General features: G+C 52.3%; 2 protein-coding genes across 2 annotated transcripts in view; one reads left to right on the forward strand and one right to left on the reverse strand.

Annotated features, from left to right (window-relative positions):
• LOC148674065 (uncharacterized) overlaps window positions 1-15,178 on the reverse strand; it is a 117,421-nt gene that overhangs the window by 18,665 nt on the left and 83,578 nt on the right. The gene's annotated exons all lie outside the window — the stretch shown is intronic.
• Window positions 1,701-8,638, forward strand: LOC148674067 (lysine-specific demethylase 5C-like). Its single transcript, XM_088627146.1, has 10 exons — window positions 1,701-1,718; window positions 3,015-3,085; window positions 3,211-3,349; window positions 3,642-3,821; window positions 3,916-4,062; window positions 4,725-5,507; window positions 5,617-5,671; window positions 5,970-6,169; window positions 7,076-7,267; window positions 7,485-8,638. Exons 1-10 carry the CDS (start codon window positions 1,701-1,703, stop codon window positions 7,491-7,493), a joined length of 1,794 nt encoding a protein of 597 aa, XP_088483272.1. The 3' UTR covers window positions 7,494-8,638.

The raw sequence follows: 15,178 nt of genomic DNA on the forward strand, positions 1-15,178 counted from the left end.
TTTGAATCTAAATATTACAGTATATAGAGATTACAATCTTATTTTATCTGCTAAATTAAGTCAAGATCAAAGCAATTAAATCTAAGTCACAATTAAAGCAATTAAAACTCCTTTAACATACAAGAAATGTATCTAATAGATCGATAGTTCTGTGCTGTAGAAAAACACCTTAACTCTTGTTGTTAATGTTAATTCATGACATATACACCGTATCAAACATGCAGATATAAATGGCAATATAGCAAGTAAACTAACTTTACAGTGCAAGTGACAACTGGAAGTCAAAAGGCATGACCAGTCTAAACCTGAACACCAGTAATTTAGTATTGTAAATATGAAAAATTAGTTTAATACTTTAAAAATATTTAGACACTTCAGGGCACTTAAGTAGAATTCAACCACATCTGTAGAAACAAAGTCACAAGGCTCTCCACAGACCGGTTCTGGTGCCCGTCACACATTTAAAGGTCACCTATTATTGTGTTAAAATCTGAACTTGTGACCTCTGTTCCCTTCTTTAACTGGTTTACTTACGAAACCAAGTACTCACATCAAATAATAGAAATCGTATCTGGAGTGCACATGTTTGTACAAGAGACGAAGGTGGGTTTTGCCCTTTTTAGAAAAGTACATTAAAACTAGACAATTCAATTTCACTGTTTTAAACGTTCATTCAAAACAAAGTGATTATAGTAGTATAGTCTCACTAAAGTTACATTTGAACAAAGTCAACATTTGAAAAAGCAATAGGTTCAAAAAATATTCTCAAGCACTAGCAAATTTAGCAAAATGTATTTTTTAAACTTTTTTTGTAAAAAATATTTGGTATATGCAACAAAACTTTTGAATACATGAAGTTATAAAACAAAAAAAAAAGCATAGGGATTTTACATACTGTAGGATAGGGATAGAGAATAGGAAGCACAGGGATTGTATTGTGGACAAACCAGGATGAGGGACACACACAGAAGCACACAGGGACTGTTTAGAAACCCTGATTATTCATTTTATATATAACTGTCACATATAATGCTAGTTTTCTTTGGAAAAGTGAGGAATACTGGAGAAAACCCATCTGGAGAAAGGGAGAAGACAAATTCTTCACAGTATTTTAAGAAACGCTTGTGCAGATTCATGTGCTAGGAATGGCTTTGATATCTGCTCGCAGTGAAGACTGTCGTCATCAGCAGGTTTACATCTTTTGCAGGGAATGTCAGACCTCAGACACTCAAGGCCTGACGGTGGCTTCAGCCCCTCCACCTCAATCCAGCAATAAGTATTTCTCAGTGGACTCCAGCAAACACATCAAAACACAGTTGTTGCAAAAGAGAAACTTAAAAGAACATTTCTACTTCTGTGTGATGTCAGTGGTGTGTCCTTGGGCCACCAGAGCCACCTGTTCTGTAAATTGTAATCATTGACAAGGCACAGCTGGCCTGAGTTTTCAGCGCTCAGAAGGAGATGGATTCCAAGTGAGGGAATGGAGTTGTAGTGGAAATGGATGGAAATAGCCAATTCTCTTGGGCTAATTAAGAAGTTCATTAAACCAATTGAGGAAAAAGGTTTTAGTCTGTATCTGAGCTCCATAATGGAAGGAGAGAGAATGAGAGCTCCAGGGGAGAGTCTCATCAGTGATGCATTGGGCCATCTTACAGGCCTTTGGCACTCAGTGGGCTGCAAGGTAGCTTGAAGGGATAGAAATGATGCTCTTCTATGGGGTAACGTGGGTCCCTGTTGGGCTACATGGAGCTTGTTCACAATTCCCAGTGGAGATGCAGTGTTTAATCCTGAGGACCGCTGTTGACTGTCTGAGCCAGGGCTGGAGACATTAGCACCAGGAGTGGGGCAGGGTAGCAGGAGAACATTGCCTGGCAAGATGGCACTGTCTCTTCTCCCCATAGCTGAGAAAGAAGAACCTGGATGGCATGGGTTGAGCCTTGAGTACCCCCTGTGCCTGAAGAGCTGCAGACTGACAGGCTGCCTCACAATGTAGGAATAAGCATGAATAAGGAAACAGCAAACTGGGCTGCTGCTGTGTCAGGGACAGAAGAGTCTGGCATGGAGAAGCTTCCTTGGCAACACAGGATCACCCAGGAGGAGAGAGTGATGAGTGAAGGAGAGCCCATGTGGATGTTTTGAATTCTGGTGATTACTGATTTGAAAATAACAGAAGATTAGCAGAAGGAAGAGGTCCGTGCTTCACTTCTGAGAGTCAGAAACAGTATGTAGGTCCGGAGACAGGCCACTTAATCAGGAAATGGCAAGGTGACCAGAGGACCAGTGTTGTCACATTCTGACATCAGAGATGTCAGCCCTCTCTCCAGTGTGATGCAGCTCTGAGACATTCGAAGCAAGGGAGGTGTCTGAAAGGAAGTAATCCCTGAGGTCCTTCCCCCGTGGGATTCTGTGTTTGTGGAATATGACCTTGCTGCAGTCCCATGTCTGGTTTTGAGGCAATACTTCTACTGCTGTCGACTTCATCCCTGGCAAGGGGAACTGAAGTGAAGAGTGAATTGATCTCGGCCGAGAGGGGACAGAAAGGGAACTGAGGTGGAATGAAAGTTGAAAGTTACAGATGGGTCTGTTTTTGAGTGGGGGTTGAGTGTATTGTACTTGAGTAAACAAGAGAATTGGGAAGCAGTAGATAAAGGAGCGTTACTTCTTGTACTATTTGTGTGGACGCAGCACAGGTAAAATAATCAGAGGAAGTGTGTAGCTCTAGCAGATTTGTCGAAGATGGAACTGCAGTCTTGTGCGACTAAGAATTTGAGAGACTGGGTTTCAAGTGGAAATTTGGCATGTATACATCCATCACTCCAGTAGTTTTTACTTTAAAATCAAAATCTTCAGATTAAAAAACGTGACTATTAAGGCTGTTCCTGTAGCACCTTGTAGACTAGTTCAGCCTGCAGAGAACACTACAGCAGTACAGTGAGCACTGTGTGAAAGCCCAGATCTGCCTGCAGGACAGGTACACAGTGCCCAGGCTGTTCCTGTAGCACCTTGTAGACTAGTTCAGCCTGCAGAGAACACTACAGCAGTACAGAGAGCACTGTGTGAAAGCCCAGATCTGCCTGCAGGACAGGTACAGTGCCCAGGCTGTTCCTGTAGCACCTTGTAGACTACTTCAGCCTGCAGAGAACACTACAGCAGTACGGAGAGCACTGTGTGAAAGCCCCTGCATGGCTGTTTTTTGATTTGTCATTCCAGGCAGAAACACCCTCTGTCCACACTGGAGGCGATCGTGAACGAGGCCCAGCTCATCCCTGTCCAGCTCCCCAACATCCTGGCGCTGCAGTCCAGCCTGGCCCGGGCGCGAGAGTGGGTCACCGACCTGGAGGAGATACAGGTCAGTACGCTGACCACTGCAGTCCGGCCCGTAGCAGGAATACTGGGCCAGATAGCCAGTGCTTTACCTCTGACTGACTGTGATTAACCAGCGGTGCGTCGGTCTCCTATCTTCAGCATCACAGGCACACGGGGCCAGTCTGAATGTTTCTCACTCCCTGGTCTGAATTAAAAAAATGTCATGTTTTGAACCAGAGCTGATCCTTTGGGTTGGCTTTTCAATTTCTAACCCCCAAGAGGGACTGTTACGGCCCCTCTACAGCTGATGTCTGCCCCCCCTCCCCCCTGTGCAGAACGGAGAGCACTGCCCCTGCCTGGATGACCTGGAGGGGCTGGTGGCGGTGGGCCGGGACCTGCCCGTGAGGATGGAGGAGCTCAGGCACCTAGAGCTGCAGGTGGCCAGCGCCCACTCCTGGCGGGAGAAGGCCAGCAAGACCTTCCTGAAGAAGAACACCACCTACAGCCTGCTGGAGGTGAGGCGGGGGGCTGGTGACGCCGGTGGGGGGGGACCTCGCCCCCGCGAGGGGACCGGTCTCTGACTCTCGCTCGGCCGCGGCCCCCTTGCAGGTGCTGTGCCCCTGCGTGGAGGTGGACGCGGACGGCGCCCCGCGGGGACGGAGGGGCCACAGGAGGGAGAGCGAGGGCCGGCTGTACCGCTCCGACACGGACAGCCTGGGGCTGTCGGCCCAGGACCTGAGGGACCCCGGCGCCATAGTGAGTCTCTCTCTGTCCAGCTGGTGGCCGGAGCGCTCCCGTGTTCCCCCTCTCAAGCTGCTCTAAACCGGAGGACGTTAGTGTAGGCTTGTGGAATCGGCGTTGTGACGCGCCGAGGAGACGCTCTCCTGTGGCGGACAGGCAGTCCTGACCCCAGGATACGCTTCCAGACGTAAGGTGAAGCTGTAAGGTGATTCGGCCAATCACATGGTTTGATCATTGGCGGAAGAGTGAACCACTGAGAGCTGGTGTGTGGTGAGCGTTCTGGCGCACTATGGCTGCCGTCGCATCATCCAGGTGGGGCTGCACACTGGTGGTGGTGGAGGGGAGTCCCCATTACCTGTAAAGCGCTTTGAGTGGAGTGTCCAGAAAAAGCGCTATATAAGTGTAAGCAATTATTATTATTAATAATAATAATAATATTATTATAACCGCTGATCTGTATTTATATACAGCAGAGGTGAAGTCGATCAATCGCCTGATCAGGAAGGTTTTTAACCGATGTGAGTCTGATAGTTTGTGAGAGGGAGTCTTTGTTGTGAAACGCAGTTTGTGTTGATAGGTGTTGGGGGGGTGCGGGGCCGTATGGTCACCCCGCCCGTGGGCCGATTCGGGGGCTCGGCTTCCCTCTCAGCCCCTCCCGCTCCCTGTCTCCCGGCCAGGTGGCGGCGTTCAAAGAGGGCGAGAAGCGGGAGAAGGAGGCCATGCGCCGGCTGCAGGAGGCCAACCTGGCCAAGCCGGGAGCCGCGGAGGCCAACGGCGGCCCCCCCGGCGCGGCGGAGCGGGCGGAGCCGGGCCGCGGCGACAGCCCCCCGCCCCCCAGTCCCGGTCCCGGCCCGGGAGTCTGCGTGTGCGGCACGCCCCCCCGGCCGCCCCTGGCGCGCTGCGACCTCTGCAAGGACTGGTTTCACGGGGGCTGCGTCCCCTTCCCCAGCCTGCTGCCGCCGGGCGGCCCCCCTCACGCCAACGCCAACGGCGGCGCCAGCGCTGACCCCCAGCACGGCCCCGACGGCGCCACCTGCTGGTGGGACTGGGACTCCAAATTCCTGTGCCCGCTGTGCCAGAGGAGCCGGCGGCCGCGGCTGGAGACCATCCTCGCCCTCCTGGTGGCGCTGCAGCGCCTGCCCGTGCGGCTGCCCGAAGGGGAGGCCCTGCAGTGCCTGACGGAGCGCGCCATGAACTGGCAGGGCCGCGCCCGGCAGGCGCTGGCCAGCCCCGAGCTGCGGGGGGCGCTGGAGAAGCTGCAGGCGCTGAGGTGGCGGCTGGAGCCCCCCGGAGCGCCCGGGGAGGGCGGGGGGCCGGGGAAGGAGGAGGAGGAGGATTCGGTGATCGTGCTGTCGGACACCGAGGGGGTCATCGACCTCACGGAGGACAGCAGCCCCTCCAAGTCTGGGAAGAAGGACGGGGCGCCCCCGTGCAAGGGCCAGGAAGGGAGCGAGGCCAAGGTGGGTGTGGCCGTGCGTGAAGGAGTGAGAATGCGTGTACCCGGGGGGGGTCTTGTGCAGGGGAAGTGGTGCCCCTCGGTGTGTGACCCTGTGTTCGTCCGTGTTGCAGGCTGGCTGCGAGAATGGACACAGCAGAACAGCGCCCCCCGTCTCCACGGCGTCAGGTCAGTCTCCCGCACGCTCGCACGGGACGGCCCGCTGGCCTCGGGGAGCGGATTCAGAATTGAAGGGCTGCGTGTCGGTTCTTGTTTCGACTCGTGCGCCGGCTGCCTTCCGCATCGCTCGCGCGGGCAGGCTTTTGCTGCCTCCGTTGTCCCCCTGCGCGGCGCTCGTGAGCACAGGCCCTCGGTCACCAGTAACCCTCGCCGGTCTCTCTGGCCGTGCTGGGTTGGTCCGCTCAGCCGGTGGGGTGGCAGCGGCTGAGTGTCGGCGTGTGGATTATCCCCTCTCTGTCTCTGCCAGGCATGGAGGGGCTGCGGGCTCTGCTGCCCCAGCTGAAGGGTCCCGTGATCGGGCTGTCGCCGGCGGCCCGGGCCGAGCTCGAGGAGCTGCAGCTGGAGGGGGACCTGCTGGAGGTCACGCTGGACCAGGGGGCCATCATTCGCCGGGTCCTGCTGGCAGCCGGCCGGCCGCCCCTGCAGCAGCTGGAGCAGCTCATTCAGGTGAGGGAGGGAAGGAGGGGTGAGCTGGAGAGGGTTGGGGGTGAGGTGGAGAGGGTTGAGGAGGTTGGGGGGTGAGGTGGAGGGGGTTGGGGGCGAGGTGGAGGGGGTTGGGGGTGAGCAGAAGGATGGGGACAGCTGGTACTGAGCTGGGGGGGTTGGGGGTGAGCTGGAGGGGGTTGAGGAGGTTGGGGGCGAGCTGGAGGGGGTTGAGGGGGTTGAGGGGGTTGGGGGTGAGGTGGAGGAGGTTGGGGGTGAGGTGGAGGAGGTTGGGGGTGAGGTGGGGAGGGTTGGGGGTGAGCTGGAGGGGGTTGAGGAGGTTGGGGGTGAGGTGGAGGGGGTTGAGGAGGTTGGGGGTGAGGTGGAGGGGGTTGAGGAGGTTGGGGGTGAGGTGGAGAGGGTTGGGGGTGAGCTGGAGGGGGTTGAGGAGGTTGGGGGTGAGCTGGAGGGGGTTGAGGAGGTTGGGGGTGAGGTGGAGGGGGTTGGGGGTGAGGTGGAGAGGGTTGAGGGGGTTGGGGGTGAGGTGGAGGGGGTTGGGGGTGAGGTGGAGGGGGTTGGGGGTGAGGTGGAGGGGGTTGGGGGTGAGGTGGAGAGGGTTGAGGAGGTTGGGGGTGAGCTGGAGGGGGTTGAGGAGGTTGGGGGTGAGGTGGAGGGGGTTGGGGGTGAGCAGAAGGATGGGGACAGCTGGTACTGAGCTGGGGGGGTTGTGGAGATGGAGAGACACAAAGGGGGTTCAGGTAAAGATATAGGCCCGTCTTATACACGGGAGGGAGACGGATAACGGATCACTCAGGGAGAATAGTGATCTTTTTAGAAGAAGGTTTTCTAGGGAGGATCTCCAGGCAACCTCTTGTGCTCACATGGATGCCCCCGTTTCTCTCTTCCCTTGTCCGTCTCGTTCGACCTCAGATCGAGCTGCAGGAGCAGCGCAGCATGGGCCGGGGGGGCCGAACCCGGGACTCGCGGAGGAAGAGGAAGAGCGAGAGGGGAGGAGGGGGGCTGGGGGGGGAGCTGTCACTGTCCCAGGATGCCTCGGAGTCCAAGAAAACCCGGCCTGTGAGCCAGCAGCAGCCCCCCTCCACAAACACAGAGACCACGGAGGTACGGGTACACACTGCGTGACCACCCCGATGAATCTGCACACTCGTAGGCTTCAGCTCCGTCGCGGTTAATGTTTTTGACCGAGTCTCCCACTCGTGCCACTCGTGTGCTCTTAACCAGTAGTGGGCAGTATCTGTCAGCTTGCTCTGCGCGCTGCTTCGGTGCCCAGTGTCTGTGCTGACCTCCCTCTCCCTCTCTCTCTCCCTCTCTCTCTCAGGTCTTGTGATGGAGTGGAAGAGGCTGCCCTGTTGGGGCTGTTCTGGAGACTCCAGCAGGCAGCAGACGGGCCTGAAGACGGCGCGTCACTCCGGGGCCGAGGGGGGGGGTGGGGGTTGCGTACGGACTGGCAGACCAAGGACACAGCCGGCCTCCCTCTCTCCTTCCGGCCCCTCGCCTCTCCAGCGCTCTCCTCCCTCCATCTGATTTTCAAGGGCCTTGCAGACCGGCGGAGGAGCAGCCCGGCAGGGTCCAGATCCCTTCGGATTCAGACGGAAACACGTGGAGACAAACCGCAGACGCTCGGACTCTCCCCCTCCTCCGTTTTTCCCCGTTAGTTTCCTTTCCCCATCTTCCCACCTCTCTCGCTCTCCTCTCACCTCTTCGTCTTGCCCGGCTCTCTCACCCTTTTCCGAACGGATTTCTTGCCTGACCGGCTGGAGGGCAGTAGCTCCGCTGCCCTGGTCCGTCTCTCTCCCTCTGTCCCCTGGCCACCGCGAGAGGGAGTGCGTCTCTCCGTCTTAATCCAGTGCACCCCCTCTCTCCGTGTGCTGTGGGGAGGGGAGTCTGAACTTCGCCCTCCTGTCTCCCGTGATGAAAGGGGTCTGGAGGGGTTTTTTTGTGAACAGGCAGCAGAAACCCGCCGCTCATCGCAGCTGGCTCCTCGCGCACTCAGAATCTGCTCTTTTTGTTTCATGGACACACATTTGGAAGCGAGACCCCACATGCCATGTTTCTGTTTCTATTGTATCTGCTTCTGGTGTGTGTGTTCTGGACGGAGAAGAAGGAGAAGGGACTGTAGGCGACACGGGTGGTTGGAAAAGGTCGACAGGCTTGGTTTCTTGGTGCTACTTATTCCCCGACAGGTATATTTCTCTTTCTCTCTGTCCCTGTCCTCCTCACTCTCCTCCTAACTCCCTCCTCCAAAGCCCAGACTTTCTCACTGTCCCCTGCTCCTTGATTTGATTATTTCCAGCTCTGGGTTCTGATAATGATGGTTATTATTATATTATTGTTATATTATTATTATTGGTATTGTTATTATTACAGACACACAGTTCTCGTGGGTTTGTGTTCAATCTTTTCATTTCAAAGTTGCCTTTTTGGTTTCTTTTCCTCTTGATAGAAATAAAGGTTCAGGAATTGTTTTAGGAACTTTCAGCTGCGTGTTGGTATCCGTGTTGGGGGCAGTGTGTGTGTTTGAAGGGGGGATGATTGGGTGTGTGTGTGGGGGGAGAACAGTCTGGTATACTGATAAGAGTGATCCCGGGTGAGATTTGTATGTGTCCTTGATTTCACAGCCGACAGGAATTCAAGTTGCTGTTGAGTGACATGTGCTGGAAGTTCCAGCGACGGCCACACGGTGGCAGCATCGTTGCGCAATCACGCTGTCTGCAGCTGAACATTAAACTCGTAAAGGCGGACCCTTCTGCACGCATTCAATAGAGCTGTGCGTGGACTGCCAGTGGTCCGCTCTCCTGCCCCTGCGCTGAGGTGCCCCCTCGCCTCACCCTGACCCCGAGTTCCTCCAGGCACGTCAGCCCTGGAGCCTGGAGACCTGTTACTGCACCTCGGAGGGTTGAACACACCAAGCATGGTTTTTCCTTGCAAAGGAACAAGTAATAGGTTTATTCCATGCCGAAGAAATGAAGAAAGAGAACACAACGTTTCGGCCGTGGAGCCTTCTTCAGGTGTCAATTGTTTTTCCTTAGTAAGATATTGTAACGCAACAGGGGTTCAGGCGGGCGCCCTTGCCGCATCAGGTTGGCCCCGCACTGTTGGGGGCTCGAACCCGGGACTCTCGCGTCACTCAACAGGTACACAGCCCGGTGAGCTAAAGAGAGATCTCTCTATAGTCCAGTGGCTGTAGTCCTGATATTACAGGGAAGGGCAGAGCAGTAAGCCGGCTCTTACACACCACTGACGGCCATAAGCGTTACAATATAAACTCGTATCTTTAAAAAAATACGGGCTGAACTGAGTTCATCGGCTCTTTTCCTTTGCGCTGGTGGTTTTCAGTCCAGGGCGGTACTGGTAGCAGTATATGTAGCCACTAGAGGGCGCCGGTCTACTTCTTTCGGGAGGCTGCTAATCGTGTCGTGTTGCAAGAAACAGGCGGCAGTTTCGCCGTTTAATCAGCGCTCATATGGTGCAAGTAGCTCTACCAGCCCGCAGCTCCCGGCTACCTGGATGGGAGACTCCTGGGAAACTCAGGCTGCTGCTGGAAGAGGTGTTAGTGGGGCCAGCAGGGGGCGCTCACCCTGCGGTCTGTGTGGGTCCTAATGCCCCAGTGTAGTGACGGGGACACTATACTGTAAACAGGCACCGTCCTTCGGATTAGATGAAAAACCGAGGTTCTGACTCTCTGTGGTCATTAAAAATACCAGGGCGTTTCTCGAAAAGAGTAGGGGTGTTACCCCAGTGTCCTGGCGGGGTTACCTGCGGTCAAGGCCGCAGACACGGTCTCCTGATTACCGGTTCGGTTCTCCTGCGCCGTTGTGTGTCGGGGGGGCGGAGTGACTTCTCCCCCCGCGAAAAAACAAGGCGCTATATCCCGGGAACCAGAGCAGCACAGCGGTCACTACGCATCGGCACAAACCGCCCAAGCGCAGCACCAACTCGCCGTCTGTGCCGTCCGCGGGGAGGCCAACCTCTTCAAACTGCCCTGAGGCGAGAGAGAAGGGACAGGTCACCCCTGTTATTACGTCATTACGGGTGGAAATGAGCGGGAACGCAGCGCCCCGCGAGTGGCGGCAGACGCGCCTCGCCGCAAGCTCGAGGGTTTTCAAATCTGCCTGTGAGTGATTGGCACCAGCACGCAGCCAATCACCTGTCTCGGCGGGTGCCTGGGGGCCCCGCCTACACTGCAGAGAAGCGACGATGATTGGCCCGCAGGTTTGTTGTGTAACGTCTCTGGCCGGTTGTTGGGCTGAGGTCGGGCGTCACAGGTTAGTCAAAATAACTGATAATATTTGACATAAATTGTGGATATAGTCACCTGTTATTTGTTAAATACTAATTGTAGCATGTCTACCGTTTTGTTCGAAGGTTGTTTTAACTATACAAAGGACAAGTTAGTCATTTGGGTCAATAATCTTGCTTTGAGGTAAACTTCTAGAAACAGCTTGTGCGAGTTTAGGGGTGTGTGACAGACAGTACAGGGGGACCCTGTTAATAAAGGCAGGAAAGGCTCCTGCAGGGCTCCAGACGGCCACAGGGAGGAGATCATCTTCAGAGTTTAAAAGATGTAAACTGGACAGCGATAACCCTGTTTCTCCAGTGTGTTTTATGGCGCTTAGCCGGGGGAAGTCAGGATTTGACCGGTCAGTCACATGCTGTGCTTTGGTCTAATTGAGCTGCTCATGTCCCTATTTCAGTGTCTCTTCGTATGAAGCTTATTTAAAAACACAGAGATTATTTCTACAAGCAAGACTAAAATGTGTCCATGTGGTTCGGTTGATGGATCTGCAATGTTGTCAGCCTGTCTCTCTGGTAATTTGTAAAGACTTGGTATGAAACAGGTCTCAGTTCAGTGCAGGTGTTTCCTTTCTACTTGAGAGGAATCCCTATTGGAAAAATGGACATTTCTGACAGAAGAGTTGACAGTTGTTCCAAGTGGGAGCTTTTCTTACCGTACCTCCGCTTTCAGTGACAGCTCAGTCTTTAGTGGAGCCCAGCCCCGCAGACACAGGGCTCTCGACTGGACCACAGCCTGGACAGGACGCCAGCCCATCGCAGGGCAGTGACGCTCTCCAGCAGACTCTACCTAGAGAGCTGTGAGTGCACTGCTCATGAGGTTAGACCAGACTGGGGGGCAGTAAAAGACACCCACTCTACTAGCAAATAAAGGTGTTCGTGCTTATACTGACAGACCTGTGTGGGGTACTATTGGTGTTCTTTGAAACCAAAGTTTGCAGTCAGGTAGTGTCTTATACTGGCGTTACACTACACGACTGTTCCTAGGATTTCCAGTCGTGGCCTTCATTTACACGATCGTAAGAAAACCACAGCGAGTTGTAGAGAGTCGCATCGCGCGCCCATTACCGTCAGTTGTGTAGTGTGACATCCCCAGGGACTCAGTCATATTGCTCTTAATAGCCCCTACAACTCTCTGCGACTGGCTACGACAAACTCAGACAGGTTTGATTTTCTCGTAGCCAGTCGCCAGTCGCAGGGGTGGGCTCTTGTGTCTGCGACAGTCACAGCCAATGAGCGCGCAAGTGGAAGTACAGTGCGGCTGCAAGGAAAGAGGGAAAGCGAGTGTGTTGGACTGGGCAAATGGAGGAGAGGCTCGTCGAACTGTGGAGCCAGCACAGATGTCTGTTCGGCGTTTCGTGTTTGTGTACTTTGTGTGCTGCTCCTCCTCTTGCTCCAGGTTGATTGGCTGACAAAATGAGGTGACCTTGCGGTACTTTCGCGGCGCGATACGAGATGTGGAACCGGGATGAAAAGTCATGAGGGAATCGTGTGATTAGTCACCCCTGCGATTCCTAGTCGTATCATTTGACACACTCTAGGACAGAAAAGGCAGCCAGACTCAGCAACTGCAGTCGTTAAATTTGACATGCTCTCCGACTAGAGGTCGTGTCGAGTCCTGTAGCCCGACGCCGGCTTAAGGGACGACAGTATTGTGTCAAGAGCATTCTGGAGACAGTGGGCCAGCAGAGAGGGGGTGCAGTGACTCTCCTGCACAGTGAGAGGTGCTGGGGGAGCCTTTCCCTAAACTGAATCATAGGAACCTGAGAGACTCTTTAAAGGTGGTTCAGGAGACAGACTGGATGAGAAGTATAAAAGATTGCATTGCTCAAGTTTCACTGAGACTGTATTTATTTAAAACCACTGAGCACAAAGAAGGTTACTTGTGCTGTTCTTCATGAAAGGTTATATCTCTTTAAAGACAGTACAAGAAACATAAAATCAGGCTAATGAATGAAAATTGTCTATGAAATCAATACAGAAAAAGGGTCACAGAGAACACAATATGCATCAATGTTTTATAGAAAACAGGAAAACAAAGGAAAACACATTTCAGAAATGCTTTTTCACTCCCTTGTCAGATCATCAGTGTAACAATTCAACAGTATCCCAGTAAAATTATTTGACATATGTCAAACATTTGAACAAAATCTTGTGGTGTATTCACTAACATGTACTTGCATGGTGCCAAAACCTATATGGAACAATAACCTTTATTTGCTGCTTTTCGATTTAGTAATATCTTATCAGAATGTTAGAAAGGGGACATGTAGATTAGTCAAATGGAACGTGTATAGTATCATCTTTATCAGTTAATCCTGTATTTCTCTAATTTTAAATCCAGCAATTTCAGCTTTGACAACACTGAGAGAGAAACCCATGGTGGTGATATGCACTTAATTCTCATTTGTAAAGTATGCTTTCAAACTATCTTATCTTTTACTTTTTGTAAAATCTGAGGCACTGTCCTTTACCCACTCTTTCCAAGTCTTCTCTTCCTGTGGAAGCAGACTCTCTCCACTGGCCACCTTCTGCACTATCACAGCTCCTTCTCTGACTCGCTGTAGTTCTCTGATGCGATCCAGGTATCCAGGCTTGGCTTCGTGCTCCTCAGCCTGTATCATCAGGTCAATGTAATCTGGGGCCCTGAGAGGGTCAGGCCGCAGAGCGATCTCTTTCAGACGCTTCAGAGTGCAACTCAGTTTTTCAATTAATTGTAAGACGTCTTTCTGTACCTCTTTGTATGTCTTCTGAAGCTGTTTGACAACTTCCTCTGCAGTCATCTTTTTCCCCTTTGCATCCTCAAACTAAGTTTGCAGATCCTCATATGTTCTTTTCTCTTTTCTGGTTCTGTATTCTTCGTTAGACATTCTTTAGATACATTTTCAGCACTGTGAGAACAGTATTATTTGTTGGGTTCAGTCCTCAAATTTCAGGTGAGCATAAGCACGGAGACAAATGGTTGACAGGTGTTTCTGATTTCTCAGGTGTACATTCACAAGTAATGTGAATTGATTCTAAGTCACAGACCACAGGGCTTTGACTCGTAAAACTCCTGAACAAACTAAGAGCAGGCACACCAAATGTTCTAAGTTCTAATACTCAGAACTGTTACAAGCAACAAGTGAAAATTAGGTCTTGCAGCTTTTCTTTAGCTTAAGACAAAGTCCTCATATGACAGACCTTTGCAAACTAGTTGTCATTTGAACGGGAATTGGCCGACTTTAGATAATTATCGCCATATTCAATTCCAAACCCGACACCTGTGTCTGGTCAAGAAGGGCAAAACCTCACCACAGAGGTAGGCACTGATTGTTTTTGTGTGTGTGTCCGCCGTGGCACAGTAGCGTTCGGCAGCCTAGGTAATTGTTGCTTAGCCTGTGTGTGTGAGAGAGAGACAGTATGTATATATATAAGATTCCACTTATTCTGCTGTAAGATTATACCACTTGAGGATTGCACTGTAAATTGGAGGAGTGCCCCTATGCTGGCAGGGCGGTCATTTAGAGCACGGTCACCCCACTTTTGCACAGGCCCACCCAAAAATCAATTCCTGGCTACACCCCTGCAAGCAGCTGGAAGAACACGAACCTCCATATTACCTGACACATTACACGATGAAGGTGATGATGAGGTGATAAATGGTTTACAGACTGACAGACCAACGAGAGACGTGGTTGTGATTTCAGGATTCTCATAGTGGATATACTGTCACGGACACGGTCTGGGATCCGTGTCAGGTCTTGAAGTAGACCCTGTGCGATGCAGGTTAGAGTTGGCATGGTAAAAGGAAACACACAGGGGTTTAATAGTGCAAAACATAATAGTGACAGTTCAAGAGACAGTGAACGGGGAAGACAAAGAACAGCATCCAAATCCAAACGGGTCCAAAGGCAGGTCAGGGCACAGTCTGAGAGTCCATCAGCGAATAATACATCCTGGGACACAAGAAGGTTAAAATCCCCCGGGAGGGGGGAACACACGGACAGACAAAACATGGAGGTCCAAGGGTGACGGGGCCAGGTCCTCCAGACCCCGGGCTCAGGGAGCGGGAGGTGTCGGGGATGAGGCCTGTGCCCTCAGGAGACGGACGTAGGGTTTCCTGGTGCCCGGCGGGCCTCGCAACATCCTTACTGTAATGATGAGCCCCAAGGACTGGAGGAGCTAGTCTATAAATAATGAAGCTAATAGGGTTCACCTGGGGAGCTTAACAATCACAGGAACAACAATGGAGCAGTGGAGCGCCCTCTAGGGAGGGATGTCGGGCGTGACACATACGTGGATTTCCTTTTCAATAATGATTCCAAATATATATACAGAAGTGGGGGACAACTAGGGGTGGAGGAGCAATCAGAAGGGAAAACCATTTATGTCAGCTGACCTGATGAAGACCTGCTAAGCCTACTAGGCACAGTAACAATAATTCGAAGTATTGATTCCTCAGGACAGTAGACTTTCACAGTGTCTAGTGTTGAAGGAACAGCTGCCAAAGTCAAGCTTCTGCTTGAACTGCAGGTCACAGTTTGCAGTTTTTTTTATCAGGACTCACTTATGATCTGTAATCTTATATTGCAGAAGGAGTCGCAGTCTGCTGTCTGAATACTGAGCGACTTAAGAGGGAAGTGAGCCGTTATCTGTACTACAGTTTGACAGAGCAGCAGTGGAAAGAGGGCTGTAAAGCAGCTCACTGTGTCCAACAAGCAGGGTGGCAGGTTGAGA

Source organism: Lepisosteus platostomus, chromosome 3 (assembly GCF_059453375.1).
Source record: "Lepisosteus platostomus isolate fLepPlt1 chromosome 3, fLepPlt1.hap1, whole genome shotgun sequence".
Taxonomy (NCBI): Eukaryota; Metazoa; Chordata; class Actinopteri; order Semionotiformes; family Lepisosteidae; genus Lepisosteus; species Lepisosteus platostomus.

Bases quoted from the DNA above. Each gene is read 5' to 3' on its own strand.
- LOC148674067 (XM_088627146.1), top strand. The intron at 3,086-3,210 runs GTACAGTGCCCA...TTGTCATTCCAG, and splicing joins CAGATCTGCCTGCAGGACAG to GCAGAAACACCCTCTGTCCA. The intron at 6,170-7,075 runs GTGAGGGAGGGA...GTTCGACCTCAG, and splicing joins AGCTGGAGCAGCTCATTCAG to ATCGAGCTGCAGGAGCAGCG.